At 44.0% G+C, this 19310-nt stretch overlaps 1 protein-coding gene across 3 annotated transcripts in view; it reads left to right on the top strand.

Moving 5' to 3' along the window:
- PKHD1 (PKHD1 ciliary IPT domain containing fibrocystin/polyductin) overlaps window positions 1-19310 on the top strand; it is a 607682-nt gene that overhangs the window by 425406 nt on the left and 162966 nt on the right. For all 3 annotated transcript variants that reach the window (XM_068280030.1, XM_068280029.1, XM_068280031.1), the window contains exons 52-54: window positions 4838-4951; window positions 11564-11651; window positions 15601-15755. In XM_068280030.1, the coding sequence (XP_068136131.1) occupies window positions 4838-4951; window positions 11564-11651; window positions 15601-15755 (357 nt within the window). The remainder of the gene's footprint in view (window positions 1-4837; window positions 4952-11563; window positions 11652-15600; window positions 15756-19310) is intronic.

The following is a 19310-nucleotide window of genomic DNA, read 5'->3' as shown; positions in this document are numbered from 1 at the left end:
GCAAGTAAGGGGCTCCACTTTATCTACGGTAAAATAGCTGTGATGGGGTATGTTTAAAAAATAATAATAGCAAAATAAAAAGAAACACATCTTTGTGGGTACTTTGCCGATATATTTTTGAGTAGTGTTTCCTAAAGGGCTAGTTAACTAATTATGGTCAACGGGATGCAAATAATGATACAAGGTTATGTCAATGTATGTATTTTGAAAATAAACCAATCAAATTCCATTGTGGTGAGGTCCATTTTGTTGGGCTGAACCAATGTCAGGACAGATTTTTGGAAAGGTCACAGGGCCAGATTTATCAAGAGTGTCTGAGACAAAATATTAGTAGGTTTTTAGAAATCCGTGCAGAACTGTCTCAGACATCCTAAGAAATCACTAAATAGTGCAGATTCCTTCTTAAACTGTAAGAAATAGGAGGAGCTAGGAAGGTCTCTCAGGCAGTGCAGTGTGTGAGGGGAATTGCTGTTGCTGAGGTAACCAACACACCTGCTGTCAGCAAGCTCTGAGTGAGGGGGAGGAGTCCTTCACAAATCACATCTAGCCTACACTGTAGAACTGCTAATGAGCACTTCTTAATCTGCAGCAGGGTAGGAATGGATTTGCACTTTTCCTAACTGTCGTGTAGCTCTAGAAATCCTCACTAAACTGCCACTATTACATAGGCTTTGGGAAGTTTCTTACTATCATGCAGAACTGTTCTTCTGCTGGTTAGAACAATTTTAGAAGAAAAAACTGTCGGTAATGCTTTGATAAATCTCCCCCACAGAGTTCTAGGCCTAGGGCAGCTTTGGTCATAGTGGGTGGCTGGACATTGAAGAAAGAGTTGCTGAATATGGAAGACGAGGCTGCAAATGGAAAAGTTAGACTGTAGAATACATGGAGGGGAGGAGCTACTGCCCAAGAGAGCTTCACATGAAGGAGAGGGGCTGCTGTACATGGATGTTACACATTGAAAAGAGGGCTGGACAGGGAATTGAAAGGGGGCTGTTTCACAATAAAGGGGAACCACAAGGACATCGGCCCCTGGAGCAGAAGAAGTATGAATCTGGCTTTGCAGTTATCCCATAAACCATTGTATCTCAAACCCGCTCCCAAGACCCACCAACAGTGCATGTTTTCTGGAAATCCACACATATAGTTATTTCCTATAGGTCAAACTCTAACAGCCCCTCCTGTGCATATGCGAGGGTATCTGCAAAACGTGCACTGTTTTCAGGCCATAAGGACAGGTAACGGCACATAGCCCCGCCTCCTTGCGGAAAAGTGCCATGCCGCTTTCTTTACATAAGCTAGAAAAAGCCCCATGGCCCTTTTCTGCAAGGGGGTGGGGCTACTTTCTGGAAGCCAGTAGACATGGGGCCTGGGGGGATCTGGAAGGAAAAGACTTGGCAGGCTGTTATAACTTTTTAGTAGAAGACTAATAATTAAATGTGTAGACTAAAGATTAAAAGTGCAGCAACACTAGGATGATTTCCAATCGATTATTAGATAATGATTTCATGCTGAAATCTATCGGCAGTGTGCGGACAGGCAATAGATACCTCTCTGATCAGGTTCGATCAGAGAGGGATATATCTGATGGTTTATCTGATGACAGATCAATAGCTGAATGAGCACTGTAAACTTTCAGAGGTGCCTAGTTTCCTCATTCAATACCATCTCCAATGGCGTATCTAGAGGGGTGCATGCATGGCTCGTGCCATTGGTGCCATGCCTGCCCCCTCTTCCCTCATGCTGCCTCTCACTAGCTATAGTGGGGAACTTGGGATTACTTATACTGAGGAACACCACTTACTACCTAAAAGGAGGGGACCACTCCCACTACCTATACTGGGGGGACTATTATTATTATTTAGTATTTATATAGCCCGACATCTTACGCAGCGCAGTACAGAATATATATTGTCTTGTCACTTAACTGTCCCTCAGAGGGACTCACAATCGAATCCCCACCCATAGTATGTATCGTAGTCTAGGGCCAATTTAGGGGGAAGCCAATTAACTTATCTGTATGTTTTCGGGATGTGGGAGGAAACTAGAGTACCCAGAGGAAACCCACACTGACACGGGAAGAAAATACAAACTCCTTGCAGATTTTGTATGGCAATGAAGCAGACAGAGACTGGCACTACGACAGCGTGCAAATAATTCACTTATAGTAAACTTGTGGATAGTGCAGTTCCTGGGTATGTCGCACATCCCAAAACAGCGTGCTCAGGATCCAAAGAAGAAAAACAAGCATCAAATTCAATCAACAAGTAGAAAAATATGGATCCAGCACTGCATCATTGGTATAAAAAGAGGTTTATTTCTAACGTCTCTTCCAAATTGCTAAAAGTTATTGTTGCATATCATCAGATATTTTGCACATACCCGTTGTGCAACATTTTTCTAATTGTTGATTGAATTCCTTGCAGATTTTAACCTGGCTGGGATTTGAAGCCAGGACCCAGCGCTGCAAGACAAGAATGCTAACCACTATGCTACCTTGCTGCCCTTGGTGCTTTCCAGAAATACTGTACTTATACCACGGGACACCTCTCATTACCTATACTGGTGGGGTACTTACACTGTAGGAAGGGACACCTCTCAAACCCTCTGCTGAAGAGGCTATTTATTCTGGGTAGAGACCTCTAACTCCCTATACTGGGAGGGCTACCTAAACTGGATGCCTACCTATACTAGGTGTACTGCTTCTAGCTACCTATACTAGGTTACTATCTCTGGGTACATATAATGAGGGGCTACCTCTAGAGACTTTTACCGGGGGGGGGGGGGGATTTCAGTGTTTGTCATAGGTGCTTTATTACTCAGATACACCTCTGACCATCTCCTGATCCTGAGCAATAAATTTTAGTTTTACTTTAATCTACCCTAATAGGTCCTGAGATCCAACCCCAACACCACGTAATCCTAAAGTGAACCTCCAGACTCAAAATCTACTCAGTAGCACTGAAAAAGTTTGGTGTGTCTTTAACAGTTTCACAGCATCAGAACTTTGTTTTTCTTACCGAAGCCTCATTTTTAGCTGCACAGAAGAAAATGGCATTTTTCCCCTGATGCTGTGCAAAGCATGATGGGATTCCTGATGTTGTTGTTATCCTTCTGCTGTTTTGGTGTAAAAAAAATTTTACATTTTCAATTTGAGATTTGAAGCCTAGCGTACGCTGCTGGGAGGGGTGATCAGCACACAGGACAGTTGGAACTGTGTCTCATGCTCCCTGTCACCTCTTTTCAACCAAAAACATGGCTGCCCCCATGAAAAAGATGGCTGCCCCCATGAAATGACAAACATTTGTCTGTTCTTTTAAAACAGTGTGGGTAAGAGATTACATTACCTATCTATTTTAATTAACACAACTAATGTAACTTAATGACAGTATGTTTGTTTAGGCTGAAGTTCCCCTTTAAGTTTTGTCAAGGTGAAAATTTTGTGTTGACCTATGTGCAGTAATACTACCAATAAGAGGTGTTGGCCAGAGTGTTTGAAGAACTAACTTCATCAAACAATTATTGTCACTAACTTAGTCCTATAACTAGTCCTATAGATGCTAGTGGGAGTAAATGAGGCTAACAATTCTCCCCCACTAGCATCTATAGGACTAGTTTGGAAGTAGGCCCGTAAACCAATCAGTATGTTTGTTTTTAATGTGAAAGGCAATCTGAGTTTTTGTAGAAAACGTATACAAAGTCCATGCAGTTGGTGTCCTAAGTGGGATGGGGACCTTGGATTCTGGTACTCCAAGGGGATAGTGTTGGCCACCTAGCCATTTGGTCTTTCCAGTGCTCCACACAGGGCTGGATTTCTGGAAAGGCCACAAAGGCCCAGGTCTCGAGCGGCGGCTGTCCAAGAGGGCGGCTGGACATGGGTGTGTGGTGGCTTCATATGGAGGAGAAGGACGCTATAAATAGAAATGGAGGCTACATATGGAAAAAGGGAGCTGCTGCCCCAGGAAGTTGTAATTAAAAGAGAAGGTCTGATTTACACATGAAAAAAGGGGGCTCTGCATAGAATGGCCTCAATTCACTAAGATCATGCTGGAGATAAGGCAAGAGTGAACTTGCTACTGCACAGTGAGAGAGTTATCTTATCTCTTCATTCCTTAAGTTACCTCCTCTGTAGTTAAGTTACCTCGCCTGTAGATATTTTCACACGCAGTTAATTAACAGCCTGTCTTTAACTTTAGAATTCTGGAGTTATTTTAAGGATTGAAGAGTGAACTTAAAGACAGAAGAGTTAACTTTAGGTTTGCCTGAGGTAAAATGTTTCCTGAATACTGCATGTCTCATCACCATGGTGATAACTCTAGAAACGTTATTAAAGACAGGAGATAAGCTTAGTGAATTGAAGCCAATGGCCTTAATTCACTAAGATCATGCTGGAGATAATAAGGCAAGAGAAAACTTGCCACCACACAGTGAGAGAGTTATCTTATCTCTTCATTCCTTAAGTTTCCTCCTCTGTAGTTATTTTCACACAGTTAATTAACAGCCTGTCTTTAACTTAAGAATTCTGGAGTTATTTGTAAAGTTATTTTAAAGACAGAAGAGTTAACTTTAGGTTTGCCTGAGGTAAAATGTTTCCTGAATACTACATGCCTTATCACCATGGTGATAACTCTAGAAACGTTATTAAAGACAGGAGATAAGCTTAGTGAATTGAGGCCAATGTTTGTGTGGTGGTTGCTCATGGAGGGGGAGTCAAAAGAAAGTTGGCCTTGGGGTGGAAATGTATAAATCCAGCCTTGGTTCCAAAGCCTTGAAGAACCCTAAAAATTCAGGACCTTTACGAATAGGCCCTGATGTAACCATTGTCTATCTTGTCTTGTAGGCACTTCAGAAGAGCCTTTGGAACGTGAGCAGAGAATGCACATACTGCTCCGCTCATCAGAAGGAGTCCATTGCAATCGGCTGAGCGGACTAAGCTCGTCCCCTGGAGTCATCGGTAATAGAAGACAAACATTCCACTCCTAATAGACAGTGTGACTGACAAAGCCAATATGGGGGAGCTCAAAGCCCAAATTACTGCCAGTTAGATGATTTCCGAGTCTATTATACCTATCTGCATAGGCTGCTCTGGCTCTTTTCATGACAGGATGAAACATATTTGAAAACCGGTGCTCATGTTTTATTTAATTTTTTTCTTATTGTATCTAGTGGTTGCCTGACTGGAGTTGTGTCATTTGCATAATTATTGCATTAGGAAGCAAATGGGAGATTGGCTGAAACTCGCCCTTAAGCACTTACTCTATTTTAGACTGCTCTGCATTGCCCCGGTGCCTGGTTTCCTGCACTGCGGATATGCAAATCTCAGCGTAATATCACTTGCACATGTTTGCTTAAAGGGCCACAAAGCCCGTAAGTTGGACAGGCCTGTGCATTGTTTCTAACCAGCCGATACTTCCTGAGGTAAAGGAGAACGTTTCACCGATAGTGTTTTCTTAATACCGACCCAAATGGCTGACCTCCAATTCAAGCACATTTTAAAGGGGAACCACAGATGAGGTGAAGTTAAAATAGTCAAGACAAGACACAGAAAATTTATATCTGCTTTTCTCCTGGCGGACTCAAAGCTCTTCAGGGCTGCAGCTGCTTAGGGTGTGCTTCACGGGTGACTTGGATCATTTGGCTTCACCCAAGACTCCTTACTGTTTTACATACTGGCTTGAGCTGGGATTTGAAAACTGGTCAAAGGCTAGAATCCTACATCAAAGGCAACAGCCTTAACCAGTAGGACATTCAACTGACCCCAGGGAATAGTGTTTTGTAGAAACTTCTCCTAACGTGCAAATTTTCACTGACCCGAGGTGAGAGAGATATGGAGGCTGCCATATTTATTGTCTTTTAAACAATATCAGTTGCCTGGCAGTCATCCTGATCCTGTGGCTGTAATACTTTTAGCCATAGACCCTGAACAAGCATGCTCTGACCCTGAACAAGCATGCTCTGACTGATTTTACTGGATTAGCCACATGCTTGTTGCAGGGTTTTGACACTACTTATGGCAAAAGAACAGCAGGGCTGCCAGGCAACTGGCATTGTTTACAAGGAAATAAATATGGCATCCACCATATCCCTCTCTCGGGTTCCCTTTAAGCCACTTGCTGCCAGTCAGCTAACTGGAAGCTGCTTGATTGACATTCTTTTGCTAGGTATTCTCTTCCCATTTATTTATTTTTAATTTTGGGGTATGAAAATTGCCAAAACAACCAGTGGATACTTTTCCCTTGGCACCACGAGAACTTGCTAGCAAGCTGTTACCAAATATCAGTTAACCAAAGTATCCAAGAAAGCTCTCCCTATCCTAATTTCCCTGCCCAAATTCCAAAAATTGGCCTTTCCCACTCACTAATGTCACCCTGAGGTAGTGATGATGATGTCTAGGAGAACTCATGGAGAAGCATGTGACTTGTTCGATCAGCTAATAGATTTGCAAAGTTCTGATTTGCTGTGATTACATCCTGCATTAGCATATGATCATGACTAGCAAATCAGAGACTTAAGCCCCATGCACACGCTCTACAGCAGCCTTTTGTGCAGCACAATTATCAAACAAATTTTGTTGTGAAACAAGTTGAAACAACCAAAAAAAGTTGTTTGCTATTGTTCAAAGAACTGATAAGACGTCAATCCAACAGTTGGATTGACATCTTATCAGTCTTATCAGTTGTCAGTAAAATTACATACTGCTGCAGTATATACACTATATTGCGAGTTTAAAGTTCTGCATACACATTTTATACATCTGAATGCAAATCTGTGACTTTAGTAGAGGGAGAGAAGCCTCTGGTTCAGGCTGGTTACAAACTTCGAGAGGGTCTCAGCCTATTTTTTTTAGCCTCTTTAGGGACTTTCTTTTTAGGGACAGTGCAAATGAGCTTTCAGCAATGATTGTCTCAAAAACTACAGTTTATTTTTACAATGATTTTTTTTTACTTGTTCCCACTTTACTTGCCTCTGGTTTGTGCAAATGTTTTTTGCAATTTACACAAATTTTTTTTATGACGGCTGCATTCATAATTATGCAAAACATGCAACACTTATGCATGGATTACGCAAAATCAGTAATTACACATAATTTGAAGTGCAAAATGTTACGCAAAATTTTGTATACTGTATATACTTGCATATAAGCCTAATTTTTCAGCACAAAAAATGTGCTGAAAAGTTACCCCCTCGGCAACATCGTGTGCAGAGTGCGCTACTCAGGGCTTCCTGTGTCCCCTGGCTTGTGGAGCAGAGCGTGCAAACACGGGTTGCTTATATGCGAGTATTTACGGTAAGCAAAATTAGCACAATACGATCATTGTTACCTCTCACACTCAACCCGCTGACAGCCCTAACCTGGACCTTGGGTTTAACCTTAATTGCCCTGTGTTACTGCACTCCCCATTAGGGGTGGTTGGAAATGCCTGTTTTCGATTTACGCAGAAATTCATTTCTGCCAATTTCCGATTTCCAAGTTTCCATTTTCCCGATTTTCTGTTTGACCGATTTTCCAATTTTGGAGGAGTATTGTATTTGTTATTTTTTTTGCATCAGACAAAAAGAAAAACGGAAAGCGGAAAAAACGGACTCTTGTGATTGGTCTAAATTTATAGCAGTAATCTGTTTTTGGCATTCTCTCATAGAGGCTGGGCAGAACCACAGAGGAAAATGGGGAATTGCTGGTTCCACATATCCACAGACGCTTTGGCTAGCCCTCCCAGCTAAGGTTAAGGCCAATTTAAATGCCGTGTGTTGTGTGCATCCTCTGGTTCCGTGACGGGACCAACCATTCCTCTACCTACAATCCCATACAACTCATTCCAGGATACGGATAGACATATAATGAGGGAAGCCCAGCAAACACAAATGGGGGGTATCATTCTGATGAGGTGTTGGCACCTTTCTTACTTTTATTGGGACAGGGGTCATCTTATCTATTTGTAAATGTGTGATATGTGGAAACAAAAACATATAACACAAGGAAAACGTGAGCTTGATCTGGTGTCGGAGTTTCAGGTACAGGTGTGGTCACTTCTCCAAAAGAAAAAGACATTTTGTGGGATTTTAAAAAACACAAAATCTAAAATTTCTTACCTCCTGTAACGATCGGTGTCAGCACACAGAGAGAATCTGATTATTGGTGATCTGCAGAATCACCAAGAATACAGATGTATACCTGATTATTGATGACCTGCAGAATCACCAATAATACAGATATGACTAACCTCTGGACACCTATATAGTGTGAGTGTTTGGTGCAACAGTAATGACTTTGAATAGGACCACCCGAGGAGCAGGCGGCCCTTGGCAGTATGAGGAATACCTCCATCTGGGAAGTATGAAGACCTTCCAGCAGCCTGAGACTTCCAAGGGGATGCAACCCCAGGCTGAATAGCAGGAAGGCCTTGTGGCTAACTGACCCCTGGAAGGTGGGCGTCACAAGTAGCAGTGAAGGCTAATCTCTTCTAGAGAGAGTGATGGCTTGCAAGGTCGGGCAGGCTAGGTCGGCAACACACGGGCAGATAAAGTACAGAGACAGTAGACTGATTCAGTAACCTGGGACAGGCAGAGTTTGGCAACAGGAAGGCAGATATGCTGAGGTACCGAATCAGAAAGCAAGAGCGAGGTCAACAGAGCAAATGGTCATAACAGGTAACAAATAAGGCCTAGTCTTGGGTGTGAGGTCCGTGGTCTCGACACCCTGGAACTAGTCTGAAGTATAACACAATAGTAACACAGTGTCCCTAGTCTTGGGTGTGAGGTCCATGGTCTCAACACCCTGGAACTAGTCTGAAGTATAACACAGTAGTAACACAGTGTCCCTAGTCTTGGGTGTGAGGTCCGTGGTCTCAACACCCTGGAACTAGTCTGAAGTATAACACAGTAGTAACACAGTAGTAATCTGGCTCAGTGTGAATTCCCAGGTCCTCCTGGTTCTAACACACTGTGGGATCTGACTATGGTCTGAGTGCTTTCACGTAATTGTTCACAACGGCAGACAACTTGAGACTGACCAGCAATAACTATATATAGAGTGGTGCTCCCTGGCGCCACCCAGCGCTGATCAACCAATAGCCGCCCGCTCTGAGATCAGCTGACCAACCTGGTCAGCTGACCCCTCTCCGTTTGTCATAAAGGTTCCGCCTCTCCGCGCGCGCGCGCGTATATTCCTCAATCTGTGTGCACTAGAAGGCCCAGCCACATCAGACGCATGCTGCCGCGTGTCAACCGCTGAGCTGAATGTGGAACCAGCCGCCTCGCTGCCAGTCCGCGCGGCGGCTTTTCCGCAATCTATTACACCTCCCAAATGGGGTCGAACGCATGTAGCTAGCTAGTGATTGGAGTCGCCCAATATTAAAAAAAAACCTTAAAACTACTGAAAAGAAAGGTAACTACAGTATAAGCTTACCTTCAATTATGCTGAATGTTACATTTTGGACAGTGTTATTAACAAGGACAAAAACAACGCGTTTCGTGGCCTGAAGACACTTCCTCAGGTAAACAAGCCTTGTCTAAAGCTGTATTAAGCTCAGGTCATGAAACGCGTTGTTTTTGTCCTTATTAATAAATCTGTCTAAACAATGTCTTTCATAATTGAAGGTAAGTTTATAGTTACCTTCTGTTTAAGCAGTGTATAGTTATTTTTAATATTTTTATATATTTTAATTTTTATATATATATTTTTTTTTATTATCCAAAATGTGTTTGGATTTCCAGCCGGAGTTGTGCTTTAAACTTGTAATGAATGTAAAGCTATCCCTTAAATGCGAAACGCACAAGTCTTTTTGGAGCGTGCCTTTTAACATTACGCAGAACTGTAATTCTACACTTTTTATTTTTTTTTTACAATTAGGAAACATTATAGATTTTATCTTTCAAACAAATTTAGCTATAGAGCTTTATAGTGCAATTTGGTTTTCATTCGGTTAATCCGCCTTCTTTGAGGCCGCAGCGTGTATCATGCCGTTCCGTAACCGTCAGTTCATTTACTAATGAAAACCAGAGAGCGATTTGCTGGCTTCAGCCAAAATACAATAGAAAAATAAGTTTGCTAAAGGTACAAATTATCCAAGAGGCCGGGGCTTAATGTAATATTCAAATAATGGATATTTGCCAGCAACGCGCAAGAAAATATCGAGTCAACCATTTGCAGATGTACCGCTTCTCCTACAATGTATGCCGTAGCCGTGCTGTGATTGGTTCTGGAGATGTAAGTTACCATAATGCACAGCAAAAAAAATCCACAAAAAAGGTTACGTATTTTTAATGGGAGAGCAATGGGGGAAGTTTAAAGCTCGCCTCCGAGTACAGGTCTAAATATATCATCTGGAGGTCAGTCTGGCTTAACTTCCTGTTTTATTACTGTATAAAATCCACAAAGACACACTTAAAACCAAACACATAATGATTTTCACAGACAGCAGTAAAAGAAGTACGTGCAAAATGGGCACCTTGAAATTTGGGCGCCAGAAATGGACACTCATAAATTATTGGTAAATTTACAGATTTTCCAATATTTGCACTGCTAATTCCGGTTGGTAAATGATACCATTATTTTACTACATCCAAACCAAACCCTATTGTCACACAGAGCCCTCCCTCTATCAATGCCTGACGACTAATTACAGGCTAATTAACTAATTACAGGGCATAAAGCTTTCATAAAAAAAATTAAAATAGCCATCGCAGTCTTGCTGATTGGAGGGTGGTGTTTTAAAGCAAAACAGAATTACGGGTGAGCAGGTGAGTTACTTTGCCTGGCACCCTCCGATACTAGTATAACTGTCACAGAGGATTACATATGTGGGTTGCAACCTTTGTTGCTTTTCATATGTGGAAACACTGCCTTATGATGAGTGTTTTTTTTTTTTGGGGGGGGGGCATTGTCTAATTACTCTTAGGGTCACTTTACCTGACTGTCTTTGACTTGCATGGCCACGCTTTACGCGCCACAATCACTCCTTTGCCCACTTTTACAATTTTGCCACAATCAACTTAGTACGCCGTATCCTCAAAAAATGTTTTTGAGGGTGGTAGGGTGTCAGTAAATAATCAGCACTAGGTGCAAATACCCTAAGTACACCAGTGCCTATCGGACGTCACAAACCCTCCTCAATAGCACTGTACACCGGATGGATCAGACAAAAATTGCTGCAGTGGAAAATTGGAGAAACGCAATGATGTTTCTCAGTGGAAAATAACCCTGAAGAGGATTTGTGAATCAACCCCAAAGCCTTTTTGAATTAACAAAAGAACAAAAATACCTCTTAGACCAAAAACAAACCTCAAAAAACAGCAGGAGGTAAGGTGATCCAACAACTGATTCCTGCTCCAGGCAGGTGCAATATTCAGCATCTTGTCTGGTAAACAAATACCCCTCAAAAGTAGTAAATTGTGTGGGACTTTTTTAACTTTCCTGCAGAATGAGCGTTTCTTGATCCGTTCCACTGTTTCAGCCTACTGACTTTAGTAACGCTTACTGTAGCACTGGTGTGAAGCCTTCTACCGTCATATATTACCGACAGCTGTTTACCTACTTACATTGTTATCTGTGTTTTGCTTACCGCAGGAGTTTATGGAAAGTTCCAGATTCACAGTGCTTACCCCAGCAAAGCCTGGACACGTCTGGGGGCAGACGCCGCGCCGGGGAACGAAATGTAGGTTATCGCTGAGAAAGTCTGAACACAGCACATTTCAGTATTATCGCTCTACCTGAATATTGCCTGGATCTACCCAGGGAAAAGCCGAACATATGATGCCCAGGGAGAGTTTACTGCGATGCCAGCAGACTGACTGGCCAGGCAGACCTGATTTATTTATTGTATTTATAAAGCGCCAACATATTACGCAGCGCTGGACATTAGTTTAGGTTACAGACAATATTTAGGAGTGACATAAAGCTATAAGACAATACAGGAATACAAGAAAAACCAGATCACACACCATAGTATGAGTACCAGGAAATGCTTAGTCAGTCACTGGAGGGGAGCATGGAGATTAGGCAAGTCGAGTCCACTCACATCCATAGGATGGGTGTACGGTGATGGAGGTGCGTGAACAGGTAGGAGACATAGGGAGGAGGCTTACAATCTAGAGGGAGAGGTGGGGACACGAAAGGTAGGGGACCAAAGTTCAGCTGTGGGTTTAGAGCACTAGTAGGGGGGGGGGGGGGGGGGTAGGCCAGAGTAAAAAGGTGAGTTTTGAGGGCCTTCTTGAAGATGTTGAAGGAGGGGGAAACCCTAATGGGAGGAGGTAGGGAGTTCCATAGCATTGGAGCAGCTCTTGAGAAGTCCTGGTGGCGTGCATGGGACTGGATGATGCGGGGGCGGTTAGGCGAAGTTCATTGGAAGAGCGGAGTGAGCGGCTAGGTGTGTACCTCTGAGTAAGATCGGAAATGTAGGTTGGGCAGGTTTTGTGGACAGATTTGTAGGTCAGACACAGTATCTGGAATCTGATTCTGGACTGGATAGGAAGCCAGTGGAGGGATTCACAGAGGGGAGCCGCAGTGGTGGAGCGATGGGAGGAGTGGATCATTCTGGCTGCTGCATTCATGATGGACTGCAGCGGGGCAATTCGAATCATAGGGAGACCAGACATAAGTAGTAGTCAAGGTGGGAAATGATGAGGACATGGATGAGGAGTTTGGTGGTGGCAGAGGTCAGGAAAAGGTGGATCTTGCAGATGTTATGGAGTTGGAAGTTGCAGGACTTTGTGAGGCTTTGGATGTGGAGAGTGCGGAGACCAGAGTGACATCCAGACAGTGTTGAGAGGTAGGGAAAATGGTAGTGTGGTTAACAGTGACAATCACTGATACAGAATTTTATGATTATGGTGATTTACGGAGGACTGTTATCTTCTCTAGAGCTGCAGAATGTGAGATTAAAGGACACCTGACCTGAGGCAAAGCTGCCCCAGGTAAGCACAGAGGAATGTTCATGCTGGATCCACATACCTCTGTGCTTTGTCCATTCCTCTCCTCGTTCCCTCTGCTCCCCGTGATCACTCCTTGAAAAATCTGACTTTTGCCTAAAGTCATATTTTTCAGGCAGGTAGTGGCAGACTTTCGGCATTACCTTCCAATTCCATCCTCCTGTAACAAGAGGGAACATCTCAGCAAACCCGCCTCTTCCTGTCTAAAACGTTGACTTAAGCCAAAAGTTATATTTTTCAAGAAGTGATTACAGAGATTGGAGAGAACAAGGAGAGGAACAGACAGTACACAGTGGTATATGGAACTAGCTTGAACTTGCCTCTGTGCTTACCTTAGGTAGCTTTGCCTTGGGTCATCTGTCCTTTCAGTACTAGCATTTACATGTCGGTGGTCTGGGAGATACTGGCAACCTTAATATGTAAAACTAGATAACCCTATAATCCCCTGCTGGCTACTCTAGACTCTAGTTAGCTGCACATTTCTGGAGTTCTCCTTTAACCTTTCACTATGCTTAATACTAACCTTACCAATAGTCAGTTGTGCTAGTCATTATCAAAATTGTACTTGTATGCAAGTCTCAAACTCCTGTAGAAGTCCACAAGTCACCCGGTACTTGGGTTAGAGGATAGCAGCCTATAGGTGCAGACATAAACTACACTTGTTGCCACTTTAATTTGTAAGTGAATTCAGGATGCCATTGCCTTCATATATTATGCATATACTCAGAGATTTAACTTACCCTTAGTACTCCATAGGTGTTACACTAACTCTCCTAACCATCTAGAGGTTCCTTACTCTTCAGTGGTGTCTGCCGGTGCTGCTCTTGGAGCTCAGATGGAACTGTGTGGACTTGGAACAGCTGACCTCTCTGTGCGCTGTAGGGGGTGGAGTTACAGTACTGGCATGAAGTCAAGGGTTATTTAAACCTTGGCCAAACAGAGTTCAGTGTGGTTTCATCTGTGCAGACACGGTGTGTTGTCCTGTCAATCAGTCTGCCCTGCTCATTCCTCCAGTCCATTCCCTCCAGTCCAGTCCATCCTGTCAGGCCTACTTTCCAGTCCACCCTACCTGTAAATCCTCCCTGCCTTTCCTCCCTCCTCCCCTGACTGCCAGGTTCACCTTCCTGTTCTTCCCATCAACAGTGGGGCAATCTGGGGGTCATAACCTGATGGCCACTAGGCTTCAAAGTAGTCCTTCATCCACTTGGGATGACGGCCCATCATCCATTGCAGGGTACTCTGGTGAAGACCAGTTGCTCACTTAGACTCCATCAGAGAGAGGAAATATTTTACAGTGGGCAAACACTGACTAAATCTATAAATGAATATTGCAAAAAAAAAAAAAAAGCAATTTAATTCACGATGTTATTTTCACTACAGGTTCTCTTTAATGAATTAAATTTCAGTATCCATTATTATTTCAGTATCCATTTTCTTATTTTTTCAGTATCCATTTTCTTATGATTTAGTCAATGTTTGCCCATTGTAAAATCTTACCTCATTTTGATGTACAGTTTATCAGAGGTTTGCTGCTGGCAGGGTAATTCACTGTGGAATGTTTTTCTCCCCTCTGTGATGTGAGCAGTAACAGAGTACTCTCGGGTAAAAGGCTGCATTACCTCATAGCCTAGGCCAAACATCACTGGGTGGGCAGTTACTGTACATACCAGTGTCCAGCAATCAATGGATACAAGAAGAGTCAGAAAAAAAAATGAGTATTCTAAATCCAATCAGAAAAAAATGTGCAGGAGCTCTTACGTAAAAAGATCGGACATTCGGGCACACGGCGGCGCCCGCGTTCGGTAACCAAAATTTACCTTCTTTGCTGCAAATTGTGTCATTTATAATGGCAGCAATGTGCGGCAAAGAAGGTAAATTTTGGCGCTCAGAGGTGCCCGATTAACCACAAATAAGCAAAATTTCAGCAACTGATAGAATCGGCTATGTAATGCTGCAATTTGCATTTCTGATGCCATAGCTCTGCCACAGAGGGGAGTTAAGGTTTAGGAGGGGGGTTATGTTTAGGCGTCACCGGGGGTGTTGGGTTGGCACCACAAAGGGGGTCTTAGGGCTTTGCACCACCAGAGGTGGTCTTAGGGTTAGGCACCACCACAGGGGGGCTTAGGGTTAGACACCATCGGTTGGGATGCTAGGGTTAGGCTTCACCAGGGGTGGTCTTAGGGTTAGGCACCACCAGGGGGGGTCTTAGGGTTAGGCACCACCATGATGCAGCCGCCATCTTGCGTTAGGCAGTTGCAGATTGGTTAATACAGAGGTCATGGTATACATACAGAGTGGAGTACAGTGGTGAATTAGCTGGACCTATTTTTAACATCGAATCTCAAGCCATACTTACCTGACCTCAGCCGATCCCCGTCAGTGCCGGATAACCGAAACTGTACTGTATTATGTTCTTGTATTCATCACTATGGTGCCTCTCTAAACGTGCCTTTATCAAGAACGATTGGTTGGTAGTGAGAATATGCTAGATGCCAGCCTTGTATACCATTGAGTAATCCTCAAGTCTCCATATGACTTCTATGATGCTTTGGAGATGACATTTTGTTTTAGTTTTATTGCTATTAGAAGAGCTTTACTTACCAGAACCGTTCTCTTTGCACCTCTGCTCCTGCATTTCTGTCCTGGCATTCACGGGCATGTTCTGTGACTCTGCAGGATGGCACTGAATGGCACAGTGGACTGGCAGCCAGGAGATGAAATAGTCATCAGCTCCACCTCTTATGAGGCTCACCAAGCGGAGCTCTTCCAACTGAGAGACATCTACGGTTACATCATCCGAGTATGGGGCAGGCTTAGCTATCGCCATACTGGTAAGTAGAAATCAGTGGCATAACTACAGTACAACTTTGATGCCCCCCCCCAATGTTCGTACCCCTTCCCTTGCCTTTCCCTTGTGAACCTCACAGCCTGGGGGCCCATCTCACAAGGGTCATACAACAAGCGTGGCCATCATGCTCTCCCCACTCATCATAACAAGTGTAGCCACAAAAACACTTGATCTGAAGTACAGTCCCCTGTATCGGAGGAAGGGCTGCTCACCTATAGTTATGCTCCTGCATGGATGTAGCAATCACACCTGTGACCCCAGCCATCACATGGGGGCCCAGAGGCTTTGGAGCCAATTAACAAAAGAACCTCCCTGTTCGCTCACAAAAACCGTGGGCGAGCGTGTCATTTTTTTCCTGCTTCCAGATGCTGCTTAACAGCAGAAGACTCTCTCTGCTGCTATTCGCCGGCTCCTGATCACGTGACCCTCATGGGGTTCATGGACCAAGGGGGGCCCCATGCTATCATTTTTGCAGGGGGGCCCTATTAAGTCTAGTTATGCCCCTGATCTCCTGGTAGAAATGCTGTCATTTCATATTGCATGAAATTTCCACTTAGCCATCATGGGTATGGTGAGCCCAAGAGACAACTGGAAGTTACCCAAATAAGGGTAAATATATATAAAAAAGAAATAAAGGGCTTAAGGCAGGGGTCTCAAACTCAATTTACCTGGGGGGCCGCAGGAGGCAAAGTCAGGATGAGGCTGGGCCGCATAATTTCACAATCGCGGCACATCGCCGCCTCTGCCCGCCCCTCTCACTCTTCCTTCACAGAGAGGGGCGGGGAGAGGCGGCGATCCGTGTGGCGATTGACGTCCGGAGGGGCAAAGCTGAAGCTGAAAGCTCTGCCCCTTCCAGGAAATGACGGCGGATTGCCCCCCAGGGCGATTTGGGGGCTCTGCAGCCCTCGTTTAGCGGCGGGGATGCAGCAGATTACTTGGGAGCACTGAAGCGAACTATAAGGAAGCTTTTGGCAGCGAGGGCCACAAAATATTGAATCGAGGGCCGCAAATGGCCCGCGGGCCGCGAGTTTGAGACCTCTGGCTTAAGGCAATTTGCACTTCTGTTTTAAAATGACTACTAAGACCTCTTTTAAACTAACAGGGTAAACCTGCATTGGGTTTCCCTATTTTGCCGCAAGGGGACACAAAAGCAATGAAAGTCTATGAAGACTTTTACACTTATTGTGGTCCCTTGCGGTAAGCCGGAAGTATCCGAGCCGGTGAAGTTACCACAAACATGCACTTAAAGTGAACTGAGCACCATTTTTTAGCAATCAGGGTTTTAGTACCCAGAGCTCAGGGCTTTAGCACCCAGTAGCACATTAAAAATGCATGCTAACAACGTAGCTCATTACTTAAAAATCCCACCTCTTCTGTTAACATTTAAATGTTTATTATTCACATACTTCCCCCGACTGCTGTCTACAGAAAGAGGAAAGAGCAGACAGGTAAGAATTGCAGTAATTAGCAGTAGCAGTAAGCAAACAAAGGGACAATGTGTTTCAAAAGGATTGGAGCAGCAGAAGGAAGAGGAGGTGGAAAATGGCAGCTCCTACAGCTATTAGAAGCTAGGACAAACTGCAAAAAAAGAAAGCTGCTTGGATCCCTGCCTTTAATGCACGGTGCTTGGGGTAATGGAAGTTCATGGGCGACATGGTTATGTAAACGAAGGAGCGTTGACACTACCTATTTATGAAGAAGATTTCTAGCATTAACCTTTTGGGGACCAAGTACGTTGAATCAACGTCCAGCAGGTGGTGCTACTGTTCTGACTGTACGTTGATTCAACGTCCGCGCTAACGAACCATTCCGACGCGATCGTGCGCACTGGAGAGGGGAGATTAAGCTGTCCTATGACAGCTGGCATCTCCCCTCAGTGATCAGCAGCTATCGCGTATGCCGGCATGGCGTCATCTCTGCTCCTTCTGACGTCAGCACCGGGTCCCGGCTTGATGACGTCATCAAGCCGCGACCCGGAACTGAGCAGCAATAGGAGCTGAGTTGCCGGCCGGAACGGAGGGATCCGCTGCGGCTCGTCGCTGGAGCCTGGAAGGTGAGTAATTGCTTCTGACAAGGGGGGACACCTGGCCACACTGGGGCAGACAGCCCAGCCAGACCCTGCAGGGATCCGGCTGCCTGACCCCCCAAACGCGCACCCCCCCCCCCCTTTCTGCAAAAATGCCTGTTCCTGAAGGGGGGTTAGGCGGCCGGTCCCGAAAGGGTTAATGGAAGTCTTCTTTTAAAAAGTTTTATTTCTGATTAAAATAATGAAAAATAAAAGTATTCTAGAGATTGTCTGCCATATTTATTTCATTTTAAGCAATACCAGTTGCCTGGCAGCCCTGCTGCTCCTCTGCCTCTAATACTTTTAGCCATAAACCCTGAACAAGCATGCAGTAGATCAGGTGTTTCTGACATTATCGTCAGATCTGACTGGATTAGCTGCATGCTTTTTCTGGTGTGCTTGAAAAAAGGAAATATACCGTATATGGCAGCCACCATATCCCTGCCACTTTAGGTTCTCTTTAAGCTGGTTCTGCTGTCCCTCTACTGCAATAAATCTAATAATGGAGATTATCAGGATTAAAAGTGGCAGTTTTAGCTGGATTAAAACTTCTCTAATCAGTGCTGCTATTTCACTGTTGAATGAGTCAGGGCTGGCAATGATAATAGGGATATTATAGAATTATCCTCCTTCCTCTAATCCCTCTGTACTCCTCTCCCTCCAAGTTTGTATTCGCTGTACCTTGCGGTGCTGATAGGGGACATATAACAGCATACTGCACGGGTACTCTGCACTGAATTAATGAATCCAAGATGGCTCACTGGTACGGAGTGTAAGCCTAATGGCCTTAAATTAGTGAGAATAGTAATAACAATGAAGGAAGATATTAAGAGGAGCTGTAGTGAAATGCATAATGCTATGAATAAAATTGTTTTTTGTTACCAATATTAATTTATAGATTATTTAGCCAGTGTTTGCCCGTTGTAAAAAACTTTCTTCTCCCTGATTTACATTCTGAAGTGTATCCCTGGTGGTAACATCTTTAGTTCTGTCAGTTGATCTGTACAGAATGTTTATTTATTCTATGCACAGAGAAAAATATTGCTTGCTTGGCAGTTGGGGAAAGCTGTTGTTTCCCACAATGCAACGTGGTTCACAGACAGCAAGCTGTCAGGACCATGGTCATGACATCACACTGTGGGAGGGATTTCACCAAAATATCAGCCATACAGAGCCCCCTGATGATCAATTCGAGAAAAGGTAAACATTTCTCATAGGAAAGGGGGTATCAGCTACTGATTGTCTCTCAAGGATTTGTGGAGTCCTACAAGTACCCCAAGCAAGATGTAGCTCTTCGGAACTCACTGATCGTTGCCACTAGTTTAGTGATTGATTGTATTAGAGACAGAATTGTACCTTTGTCTGTTTAGGTCACAATAAGAGACCCACCCCCAGTATCACCGTTAACCGCATTGGAATTCTTTGGCCAGTATTTACTAAAAGACCTCGGAGATGGCCAGATTACTCATGGCA

This window comes from Hyperolius riggenbachi, chromosome 4, assembly GCF_040937935.1.
Source record: "Hyperolius riggenbachi isolate aHypRig1 chromosome 4, aHypRig1.pri, whole genome shotgun sequence".
NCBI classification, from domain to species: domain Eukaryota; kingdom Metazoa; phylum Chordata; class Amphibia; order Anura; family Hyperoliidae; genus Hyperolius; species Hyperolius riggenbachi.
The sequence above is the reverse complement of the archived record's forward strand: the minus strand, read 5'-3'. Positions and strand labels throughout refer to the sequence as shown.